The sequence below is a fragment of the Rhinatrema bivittatum genome, chromosome 1, assembly GCF_901001135.1.
Source record: "Rhinatrema bivittatum chromosome 1, aRhiBiv1.1, whole genome shotgun sequence".
Classification (NCBI taxonomy): domain Eukaryota; kingdom Metazoa; phylum Chordata; class Amphibia; order Gymnophiona; family Rhinatrematidae; genus Rhinatrema; species Rhinatrema bivittatum.
In genome coordinates, this window is record NC_042615.1 from 234,886,372 (window position 1) to 234,899,023 (window position 12,652).

At 42.3% G+C, this 12,652-nt stretch overlaps 1 protein-coding gene across 6 annotated transcripts in view; it reads left to right on the forward strand.

Moving 5' to 3' along the window:
- CTBP1 (C-terminal binding protein 1) overlaps positions 1–12,652 on the forward strand; it is a 943,073-nt gene that overhangs the window by 609,529 nt on the left and 320,892 nt on the right. Inside the window, exon 1 of one of the 6 annotated variants that reach the window (XM_029592707.1) lies at positions 6,753–6,949. The exons of 4 other annotated variants lie outside the window; for them this stretch is intronic. In XM_029592707.1, coding sequence (XP_029448567.1) covers positions 6,910–6,949 — 40 coding nt within the window. In that variant the 5' untranslated portion in view covers positions 6,753–6,909. Of the gene's footprint in view, positions 1–6,752; positions 7,419–12,652 lie in introns of those variants that run through there. One more of the 6 variants, XM_029592716.1, reaches the window with a different exon arrangement.

Here is a 12,652-nt window from a genome sequence, read left to right on the forward strand (position 1 = left end):
ATAAAGTAATAAGACTGTAGCCAATCGTGTTCAGCCCTGTAGGAAAGAGGTAAAAGAACGTCAATCTTACAACTGAGAACACGTGTATAACAGATGGTGGTAAAGTCAGAAAAGCAACTTTTCATTATCGGGAAAGGAATAATGTGTGTCATGCATATTGTAATGAAACTGGTAATAAATTATGCTGTTCTGAGTAGCATCTGTCCTAAAAAGCTGAGCAAAGGAGATTAGCACAACTTCTCTGAGATATGCATGTTGTTTGAGTCATGTTTTTCTTAAACATACTAGAGTAATTTTCAAAAACATTTATGTTTGTAAATGGGCTTTTTGAAGATTACCCCTGGGGTTGTGTACATGGAAACCATTTTACATGTAGTTTTATGCGGCTTTGAGTGAGGTTGTATACATGTAAATGCGTGTGTACTCATTTACATGTGCTCACAAGTAGACTTGCACATGTAAATTCACTTTAAAATTGAGGCTGAAGTCTCTGTGTATTTTCTACACATGGACCTCAGCCGTACATGCTGTGTCATAAAATTGGATGGAACATGTGATCATTTTGATTCACCATGCTTTGCAAATAACTTTTGGTAGTATTTCTTTTTATCTAAGTCTTGAATGTGGGTGACTAGAACCCTAAGGCAGTGGTTCCCAGCATTTGTTTTGTGACACACCTGGCACAGGGGTCACTTCGTTGTGGCACACCACCCATCCCCATTATCACTTTCTCTTCCCTTCTCTATCCCCTACCCCTTGGCCTCATCTTCTTCCCTTCCCTGTTACCCACCATCATTATCACCTTCCCTCTCCTACCGCCTCTTCCACCCTCCCCTTGCGTCATCATTACCTTCCCTGTCTTTCCATCTTTTTCTCCTGCACCCCCTGGCATCCTCACCTTCTCTTTCCACCTCCTCACCCCCTGACATCTTCATCACTACCTTCCCTTTCCTTCTACCCCTCTCTCCCACATCCTGGCATCATAATCACCTTCCCTCTTCCTCCACACCTCTCCCTCACACCCAGCATCATTAATTTCCCTCTCCTGTTCCTGGCATCATTGCTTTCTCTTCCCTCTCCTTCCACTTTCAATGCCAGTCACCTTCTTTTCCCTTTCCCTTCAACCCTAGCATCTCTTGCCCTCTTCCTCACACCCTGGCATCATCACCTTCCCTCTCTCTCTCCACTCCTCTCCCCCACTGATGACATCAATCTTCCATTTCCCCCATACCCTGGCGTCATCTTTCCTCAGCCTCACTCCAATCTTCGTCATCTTTCCTCTCCCTACACCCATCCCCCCATCCCCCCGCCCCCCCAAAACCCTAGCATCATATTTTCCCTTCCCACTCCCCCCACATACTGTGGCACATTCATCTGTCCCTTTCCCCACTCCACCCCTAATTCCTGAATAGCAAAAGTATGGGAGCAAATGCTGCTGCTTCCTCCTTTGTCTGCCTCCCTCTGCAATCTGAACTGCACGGGGCCAGCAGGTCTCTCAGGCCTACAGAGCCCCGTGCAGTTTCTGTTGCACAGGAGAACCAGCAGAGGGGAAGCAGGAGCAGCTGCCGATAAGCGCTGCTCTCCTATGCCATCTGCTGGCAGAAGGACATTCTGCAGGCCACGAGGAAAACAGGAAATGAGACTGCAGCCACGCACACCTGCACTCCAGCCAAGTGTGGCACACCGGTTGGGAAATGTTGCCCTAAGGGGTTGATTTTCAAAGCAGAGTTTGAAAATCATCCTGGAGGTTCTGCATGTAAAACTATGCATAAGACCTGATTTCATGTGTACTTTTACCTTCAGTTGAAATAGGTGTTTCATAAGGGCAGAGTTAGGGCTAGGGAAAGGATTTACGTATGTACTTTTGATTTTCAAAAGTAGGTGAATTTTCAAAGGAGTTATGCATGTGAATGTAACATACTATTGTAGCAATTTTCAAAAGCCATTGACTATGCTAACTTTCAAAGGGGCGCGTGGGAGCACACTGATGCATGTCATCAGTGTGGGCCCAGGAACACGGCTGTTTTATAATATATGCATGTGTGTTATATAAAATAGTCTGGGCACATGTATGTGTGTGCCCTATTTTGTAACTGAGCATGCACATCTGGGTACGAGCTGTGCAAATGGTAGAATTTTACTAGCGTGTGTCCACGCATGACTAGTTTTACCAGTTCATCCACCAGAGTTAGCCAAGTATAGAGCTAGGTCCTCCAAACCCACCTGGTTTAATAGCCTGCACTCCCCACAGTTACCCAAGATTCTTTAAACCCCAGAGGGATGGCTTTTTTTTTTTTTACTTACACCTCCTCTATAGCAAAAGTAAAGTTATGCGGCAGTGGACCTCAGCATGTACCCAGGTGCATAAGTATTTGCGCGCACATCTCTTGGCCTGCCCTGGAATACCCACACTGTGCCCAAATGACATCCCTTTTTGAATCAGAGTGAGATATTCATGCATCGGGAGATGCACACGAATGTAGGCAGCTTTTAAAATCCGCTGGGTGCATGCACCTCTCAATTTTAGCACACGCCAGGCTTTTAAAATTCATCTCTTGGTGTACATAATGCAGATTAGAGTGAGGGGACTCCCACGATTTGAAGAAGACTGAATCCAACACTGAGTGAGATGGCAGGGCTGCTGATTCAGAAGGGATGTCTAAAATCTTTAAGATTCTGCAAAACTTCCTTACGGGGGTCTGGGATTTTCCAGATCTCAACATTAAACGTAGTTCCCATCTTTTCCATGAACTTTGAATATGTTAGGTCCTCCAGGGGAGATGTATGCTCTGGAGGGTCCTCCGATTTATCGAACGGGAGACCCATAGAAGAGGTTTGTGACAGTGGTGAAGACTTAGACCATGGGGGAATCTGCTGTGTCCAGTTCTTTCCATTGGATAGGGGAACTCTCCAGGGATTCCAGGCTCCCTGGACTTTCCTCCCTTGGTTTAGGGGAGCCCCGTCTTTGATCCTCTGTATCTTTCAGTTGGAGGAATGTGAAACCTTGGGGGACTGACATTCGGGTGGCAGGATGAGAAAAAACCTGTCAGTATGGCTGAAATTTGTTGGATTGCTTCTGTGGAGCTACATCTCGGAGATCTCATTTTAGTCCGCCTCACCACTTCAGATGGTGACAGAGGACACGGCCTTTTACAAGGCTGTGCTACTGATATGACTGCCCGGTATTTATCTGAGACTGGAGAATAAATGGGTCTAATACTCAAAGGCTCTTCAACAGCCCTCTTATTCCTGAAGTACAGTGGCTCCTGAAAGTGGGGCTGTCCATGATTCCGTTTTGAAACTCTAGATAAGTCTGAGCAGACTTGGAGGTCATGATGTGAAGACCCTGATGAAAAATTCAAAGGGGACCTCGCCTATGGGGACCATGGCCTGAGCATGAGCGTCTGGAGGATGTACTCAACATCCACAGAGACTTCTAAGTTCCAAGATGGCTGTCCCCTTGGGGACTCTCTAGGCAGTTCTTTAGATCCCCGATAGTCCCTGGACTTTTGATGGTTCCAGGACTGCTGAGCCAGGCAGTAAATGTAACTCTTGGGTTGCATGTGTGGAATCCTCCCTTGGAGGTTCAAGAAAACTCAAGTGTGTTGTTTATAGCGGTCTTGCTCCACGTGTAGTCTCCATTTGGCTTGTGTCTGCATCATGTGGAGTAGAGTGTGACTTTTCTGCATTTTGAGGTGTAGACACTGCTGAGTCGTGTTTTGCTTGTGCTCTATGTGCCTGACATTTTGCGTTGTGGGTGGGCGCAGGTGCTTCACGGGACGACACAGGTGCTTCGCATCAGAGCGCATCGTGCGAGGATTTGCAGACCGTGTGCTTAGCTGGCTGCGGCATGGGTGTCCTTTCGACTCCTGCATTGGTTTGCTTTGCATCGACGACACCACTTTGGACTTTGATGTTGTTTGCATCAATGAAACACTGCCCTTACTTTTCCAGGGCCTGGCTTCAGACACCTTCTGGTGTTTTTGTTTTTTGGGATGGCCCGATACTGTTGGATCCTCCGATGAAGCTCTCCTCCGGATGTCCCTTTGCTGTGTCTTCGGGCCCATTCAGACTGGATCGAGTGCCGTGGGGAGGGCACGTAGCTACCCGATGGTGAAGAGCCCACCTCTTCCTGCAGCCTTGCTATTTTTTCAGCTCTCTGTCTTTGGGCCTCAGGGGACATGTGGCTGCAGTCCCTGGTATTGATCCGGGCCCAGACAGAGATAACAATTATGTCCATCCGTCGCAGACATAATTGTTGTTATTACGTGTGTTTTAGTGGATCTTTGGGTGCTGTGGAGATGACCACGCCCACGGAGAGGAGCCCCGTGAGGAGCCACAGCACTGGGCTAGACTCTATACACAAAACACCGGAATAATTCTTTATTTATACAGCTTGAAGTAGCCACCAGGTGGCAGTGGTGAGTTGTAGTCTCAGGGACCTCGGCAGAGGGAGCCCTTCTCTCCAGGATGACATCAGGAGGTTCTGCAGCAGGTACTGTGGATGAGACAGATGAGAGGTTAAAGTACTCACTCTGTGTTAGCTGTTATGGATGCGATTCCACCAGATAGCAGTAGGTACAAGCACTGAGGCAGGGAGAGCAGGCCCTCGAGGAGCGAGTGCCTGTTCTCTGAATGGCACCTGAAATAGAACAGAGGGCCCCCGAGGAGCGGGTACCCCAGTTAGTAGTAACCCTGAAGGGCAGAAGGAAAACTTCCCACAGGCAGCAGAGAGGCGCAGACAGGAACAGTCGAGCCAATTCGAGTCTTTGCCAACTCAATGAGATAGCAATCTTGAGAAGTAGATATACCCGGAGTGGCATGACATCAGATGAGGGAACGCCCTCGAGGTTCGCGCCACTTGGAGTACTTAGACCTGGGTTGCACGCGCACCCTAGCAGGTACCTGGGAGGAGCAATGGCGAACAGCTGCACCATAGCCGTTCCGGGGACGCCAGAGAAGTTGGCTTGACGACGCTGCGGTAGCCATCTTGCCCAGGTAAGTGGGAGGAGCCGAGATAGGGGTGCAATAAGCAGGGCGAAGCCGTCGAAGACCGAACGCAACAATAATGTGCCCACAGGAGCAGTATTTGAATCCCGGGGCTCTCTTTGACATCCTTTTTCATTTTTTCTTTGGAAGTCTCAACTGAGGAGAGAAAATCCGCATTTGCTTGAGACGCTGAAAAAACATAACTAAAGGCTGACTGAGATAATCGAGTGGGAACATCCGCGCATGGACAGACGACAGAGCTCTGCTATTATGAGAAGGTTCTGAGCCGCGCACCACCGGAGGACGTCTCACCCTAAGACAGCATGGCTAATTCACTCGCTTATCGATGGAAAAAAATCTATTGAGAATTCAATGGCTTATATCAGGGGTGGCCAATTCTGGTCCTCGAGAGCCACAAACAGGCCAGGTTTTCAGGATATCCAAAATAAATATGAATGAGAGAGATCTGCTCAGTTTGTGGCTCTCGAGGACCAGAGTTGGCCACCCCTGGTTTATATTGTAGCAATTTTCAAAAGTAAAATGTTAAATGCATTTGCACATTAAATCCAGTTTTAAATATGTAAATGCTTTTGAAAATAAGGCCCTCTGGATGTAAATGTACGTGCACAAATTTGGGGCCAATGCAATAAATCTGTGCAGAAAACGGGTGCTCAGTGTTGAGTGCCCACTTTCCTAATGTGCCCAGCAAACTCACCTGGGTGTGCAATCGAATATTTAAACGAGGCATCGTGCTGCCAAGGAAGTGCTAGGGACAAATGTGCTCCCTAGTTCCTCCTTGGAAGTGGGGGCCCAGGAGGAGGTGGCTTTCAGGGGTTAGGAAAACAGACACTCGATTTTTCCAGCATCCATTTTCCTAACCTGTGCACAGCCACGGGTTAGGAAAATAGATGCTCATTAATTGAGCGTCCCTTTTCCTAACCTGATCGCTGGCACACTTTAAAAAAAAAAAAATTATTTTAAGCCTTTTGGTTCCTCCGACTTAACATTGCCGCAATATTAAGAGGCCTGCCCAGAGCAGGCTGCTCGGAAATTAACGTCTGCTCTGGGCAGGCGTTAATTTCTGAATGCAAAAATGTGTGGGGTGCACGTTTTTTTTGTTTGGATCTAGGGAGAATAGCTAATAGCCTCATCAACATACATGTGCATGTGATGAGTGCTATTAGTTTCGCGTGTGTGTGTGGGGGGGGGGGGGGTGTTGGAAATGCATTTTGGATGCACTAATCCCCTTATAGAATAAGGGGTTGTGGTTGCACTTCCAAAATCGTGTCTCAGCCACGGGTTAAATAGTGTGTTCGGCTGAGCACTCTGTATTGCATTGGCCCCAAAGTGTCACTTTGTGGATGTACATTCTTGTGCATATTCTGGGAACCTAAAGATTTTTAAAGCAGATTTATGCACATATCAGCAAACTTTAGCCCTATGTGGGTAGCTATAAAATTACCCTCTCAGTGAATAGCTGCATTTTTTAATGTAGCAAGAATATAAGAATATTTTTTAATATCAGTGTATTTGTTTTGCTGATTAAGAAGCTATTGCATTTCTACTATTTTCCCCCTTTGCAGGATTCTTCAGAGCTTTGTTCATTCTCTCTTTTTTTTTTTTTGTAATTTTGATTTTGCCCTCCTTCTTCATTTTAACTTTTTTTGGGGGCCTGGAAACAGGAAATTAATTTTGCTGGCCTAAGCTCCGCCTGTATGCCTCTCCCACTTTCAGAGACAGCAGCACTTGGGCCCTGCTTGCTTGCTTGCCTGTCTGTATGTGTGTGTGTGTGTGTGCACGCAAATGCGTGCGTCTGTGTGTTACTTCAGGGAAAAATTGAAGTGGCCGCCATATGCTTAGGATTTTTTTTTTAATATTTTGCTGAAGTTCTCATTAGAGAGAGACTGGACACATATCTCAATGGGAAGTTCTCACTTACTAAACAAGGGGTTGCCTCTAGGTAATGATTTTCACTGTCTATTTTATCCAGATTTCCTGTTTTGAGACAGCTTTGGAAGTTACATTGATCTGTGTGTACATAAAGGCTTTTTCTGCTTTTTCCCCTCCCATCCCCCTCCTTTAGCTGCCTGCTTGCTTTGTGTGTGAGTGAGACTGCATTTTTTTTTGAGACTTGGTAGCCAATATACGATTATTTATAAACCAGCTATGCCGATGTCCAAATACCATCATGTGCAGAACTACTACTTTGCACAGCAACGGCTGGGACAGTGGAATTTTTTTTTCTAATCTTTAAAATTGAAACCAGCTCCTTCAGACAGTTACAAGACCTCGAACGGCTGCAACCATTGTTCTTTTTTTTTTTTGTGTGTGTGATACAAGTAAAAAATGGATTGAAATATGTGCCTACCTTTTCCTTGTTCCTGATGTGTACACTTGTTTATCTGGATTTTTACTGCAGCGGAATGCAGGTAAAAAAAAAAAAAAAGAATCCTCCTTGTCTGTAGAGAAAACCTTATGTTTGTTTTTGATTATAAAATGCAAAGTTTTTGAAGCACCATTTTAATTTTAAGTCTTAAGCATGGCTTAACCATCAGGACAATTTTCCTAATGTTGTGTTTTTGTATTGGAATGAAAAAAGGAATTGGGGATTTTCGTTTCTGAAATTTTAATGCATTGTTTTTGTTATATTTACAATGGTATTTAATTTTTAAACTCTTTTTGTATGGCAGTATGTTTAGGCTCTGTCAGTTGGATCGGATGAACAGTATGATTAGGGTCATGTTAATATTGCTTGCTAAAATATTTATATCATATATATGTATATTTATATGTATGTATATATGATGTAAAGATTGATAAATACTGCTTGAATTAGCCCATCAGATAAAAGCAAGTGATAATCAGAAGGAGAAAACTGGATCACAAAAATAATTCCAAACTGTATTTTAGTGTGAATTAGAATGAATAATTTTTGTTGCTTTTTCTTAGTGTTTACAAAGAAAAAATGGATTGTTGATAGATTGCACTTGTTAACTAATGTACGTAATATACATTTTGTGTTGGCAACTAAGGTTCTAACAACATTAAAAAAAGAAAGAGAGAGGCATGCAATGATTGAAATGATATCTTGTCATTTAAACTTGATGTGCTGTCCAGTAACAGTTGCCTTCACAAAAGACATTTGCTCGTTATTGGTAGTGAAGCAGCCACGAGGTTATAATCATCCTTCAAGCCTCATGTTAAAATAATGGGCCTAATCTTGTAGCTTCGTAGTGGAAATATACTTTGTATTCTGTGAATTCAAAGGAGCTGTTTGCTTTGAGAAATATTTAAAAGCAGAAGGATGAACAAGTCTCTGGAATTCATTTTCATGAGATCCCAGTGAAATGGAATAAGTTTCTTTAGAGCCTTGGCTTTCTCGAGTAGTTAAATCTAGTTATTGATATCAAAGCTGTGTGCTATATGTAGTTTTGAATTTATAAATGCCAAATAAATATGATAGAGCTGTTGTTGTAATCACTAATTAGCCCTGCTAAATGCCTTGTTTTACAAATACTAAACAGAGTAAACATAATTTTATGTTCCAGTAAGCTTTTAATTTACTGTATCAGTGAAAGGATATTTTGCGAGGACATATTTGCTAGTCCTGGGATTCCAATTTAATTAAGTAGTGCATCTGTGCCCTGATTGAGAAACCCTGGAAATGAGTAAGGATAACACTAACTGCTGAAAGCGGTGCACTTTCTCATTTATATTTTACTATTTTTAAAATTTTTACTTTAAAAATGACAGCATCCATTGTAGCGTTGGATTCCCTGCTGATATACTCTACATCTTCCAAATGACCTGCTGCAGGATGCGTTTGAAGTGAAACTGTAAAACCTACTAAATCTGACCAGTCTGCTGCTGAGCAGCGCAAAAAGACCATATTTTCTTAACTTTCCAGTGCAAATATGCTTGTAAAATGTGAATACAGTCCATATAAAACACTAGTAAGCTCATCAGTGTAAAGATCTTCAGTCTGCTGTGCGTGTATCTTGTAATATTGTCTGCCAGTTTTTTTACACTTATATCTTCAAAAGTGTCTCCTTCAGACTGTAAATATATTTTCAAAAAAGGTGAAGATTAAGGGTACAGAGTTATATATTTTCACATTATGTACAGTATGGTTTTCATACAGGTCACCAAGAGCGAGCTAACTTCTTTGCCCAAAGTATTTCTATTCTTTTGTCCAGAATGCCATTTCAAGGTCTGTTTTTGAGAAAGCTATTTGATTTTAAAACGCAGTGGAATCTGGTCAAGATATATAATACAGTGCAGTCATGCATTCTTAATGATAGTTTCAACTATGTCTCGAACAAAAAAAAAAAAAAAATCTCTGATGTTACATAATTATGATAGTGCCTTTTGGGAAAAAGTTGGATATTTGCCTGAAATATGTATTTGTATAGAGAACAAAATGGTGTGTTAGCATGTTAATTATACATATTATGTGATTGATAAATATACAGTAAGGCTTTTTAATTTGTATTCAGTGTAAGACACATGTGATTGATAATAGGATTTCTATATGTATCTGTTTCTGGAGTAGTGTCAGAAATATCTTTGCACAATATGTCTCTATTATTTAAACACACCAAGCCACTTTTCAGTTTTTGGCTAGAGCTGCAGGTGGCCATCTTGCCTTTTATTGCCTGCTGCTCTTAGCTACTAAACTTTAATATTCATGACTTTAACAACAACTTATATATATATATATATATATATATATATATATATATATATATAATAATGATCTGTTGTACCTGATAGCGCTGGAACACCATCAAACTCCTTCAGCCATTGGGCACAAGAAAGTCAACTTGGTTGTTATATTTTATATCTGGGTTCTGCCTTTATCCTGTAAATTCAGTTCTTGTTTATTTCCTGGATCCTATTCTAGTTGGCATAACTAATGCAGCCATTTAGGATGTCCGATTTAAGAATGACCTTGGGAATACTGCTTGCCAGGCCATTTAGCTGATATCTGTCTTAAAGTGAGAGAGAGGGTTTGCAACAGTGCAGTCCACCTTATATGTATATAAGCAGCCTTACAGCCTTAGAAAAAGCATGCTGGCCTTGAAATAGAGTGAATCCAGTGACCACAGCTGCTTTAGTGGGGGACAACAAAGGAGCAATGGTGAGGGGGATGATTTAGAAGATTATGTATAGAGATGGGCCAGAATGAATGGTAGTCAAAGTTCTGAATTTACAGGCAACAATAAAGTAAAAGCCAGTTAAAAATCATTCTTTTGATAGTATGTGTAACTCATCAGTGTTGATATTTTCAGTGCATAGCACGTTTTGCTTTTAGGAGTTTATTTTGGTAGGGGTGCAAAAGTAAAAGGTTGTGGATGTGGGAATCACATGGACCATCCTTAAATTTTTGTAGTTCTAGATGTTTTGACATGCAATCTGAGCACATTTTGGCATTTTTCTATTTATTCATTTAATCTTTATATTCCACTTATTATAACATATATCACTTTAAGTAGATTCCAGAAAACCAAGATTGATGAAAATATATATAATACAGAGAAAGGGGGGACAGGGGTCAAGATGGCCACAAGAATAACAGGAAACTGTAAGCGTTGTAAATTTGCCTCTAACTTAAATTTACTTAAATATGGTGAGAAAAAGGAAATGGAGACCTCTAATATACCCTGTGGTACCTGTGCCTTCTTCAGTAGCTGTTTCAATTAATTCTTTTATTATGTGACCATCATTGTAGCTCAGAGATAGGTAGCTGAGGATTTTGGTGGGTGAGCCGTCATCTCCTCTGGACCCAAGTGCCAAGCAGAGAGATCCTGCTATGTATCAAGCATCCCATGCTTTTGTTAACTAGGCACCAGTGGATGATGTCACTGGGCCCAAAGCGAGGGCAAGGAGAGCTGCAGGAGGAGCACATACTGCAGTGTCAGTGTTCCTGAAGGATTGGGAAGGGAGTTGGTGGTTGGTCTATCCAGTAGAAGGGCTGCTGACCTTGAAAAGGTCCCTTAGCATAATGTTGCTGTACAGCAGAGGTGGTAGGTAATTTCAGTTGGAGAGGTCTTCTGAATTTACATTGGAAGAGATATGGAAGGCAATTGTGGGCCTGTGTAAGTCCCTCATGGCCTAGATTTCCTTGATTGAGGAATAAAACCTGGCACTGGAAATAAGATGATGCTACAGTTTTTGGGTGCAAGGTCCGGGCGAACTGGTGGAGGCTCAGTGTAAAGTGCTAGATGTATTACTACCCTTAAAATAAGTCTTGGGGTTGACCAGCACAGAACAGCAATTTCTACCCTAGCAGAATGGGGGTAACCTGCATGGACCATTAGCTGCCAACACAAGTAGCTTCCTGGGCAGAGTGGATGGACCATTTGGCTTTCTGCTGCTTGTCAGCATGACTAGGTTAACTGGTGGAGGTATTGGCAAACTAGTACATTTACATATGCATTTACGTTTTTTCAGAATAGTATACATGCATACTTTATGAAATACCTGACTCTGTTTAAAACAAGGTTATTAGACAGACATGCTGTTTATTTTTGCATAACCATAAATGGAAATGGTATAGTGCTAGGAATCCACTGATCCTTGTGTTGAATTGATCAAAGAAGTGAAGACTTAAAGCAAGCGTTTCCACCTTTTATTCATGAATTCTTAAAGAGAGGGGACCGAAACCTCTCTTTAAGAGCCCTATACCATTTCCATTTATGGTTATTCACCACCAGCGTATACCGCTCATCATCTCCACTTCCTATTGGCTGCATATATTTTTGCATGCCTAAAATATCCATGCATATATTTTATAAAATATGTAGCGAAAATAAGTGGTTTCTGGTATTGGAAATGTGTGTTTACTATAACTTACCTGTGTATTTTTTGGGGCAGAAATGCATGGTATTTTATAAACTGCAGTGCTCATAATACATTTTATTAAAGAATTTACAAGAACCTATGCACATCCACTTAGACGCACAAATTGTGTACTGCAGTGAGTTATGAAAGTTGTGCTCTGTTTGTTTAGTTATATATAATGGAGGTTATATTCAGCAAGACACCGAGCAGATAAGTTATCCAACTAAAGTTAGCTTGATAACTTGTCCTGGATATTCAGTGGGATAAACATCCCAGCTGTGCCCAGATAACTTTCATACTAACCGGCCAGGTTTTGAATATAACCAGTTATAAAGTTGTCTGGCTATAATTAGTTTTGAATATAGCCTGTTAAGTGTCAATTTGATTTAAAAAAAAAAATAAAAAATAAAAATGCTAGCAGGCTCAATGTCCCTAATACGTCCTCCGTCCCATATGAAATGCAAGTGCTTGGTCCTGTAGGGCCAAGCCTGTAGCACCACTTCCAAACCCCTTCCATTTTTACAGGAACAGATATTCCCTGCAGCCAATCCCGGAAGGGCCACCCTCCTCCCAGCAACATTTCAAATTATGGGCTCCAGGGCTCCCTGTCATTCCCTCCCCACCGAAACCCAAACGTATACCCTCGCAGACCTTCTTGAAGCTCAGTGATCTTCATTCTTCACCCATGCTCTTGGGCACGTCTATATATGGGCAGATAACTTATCCAGCTAATTCCTAATATCGGTGATATCTGGTTAAATTATTCGTCTATCTCAGCCCCTCCCTGGAATGCCCCCAATATGCTTCTTTCTTATTCGGC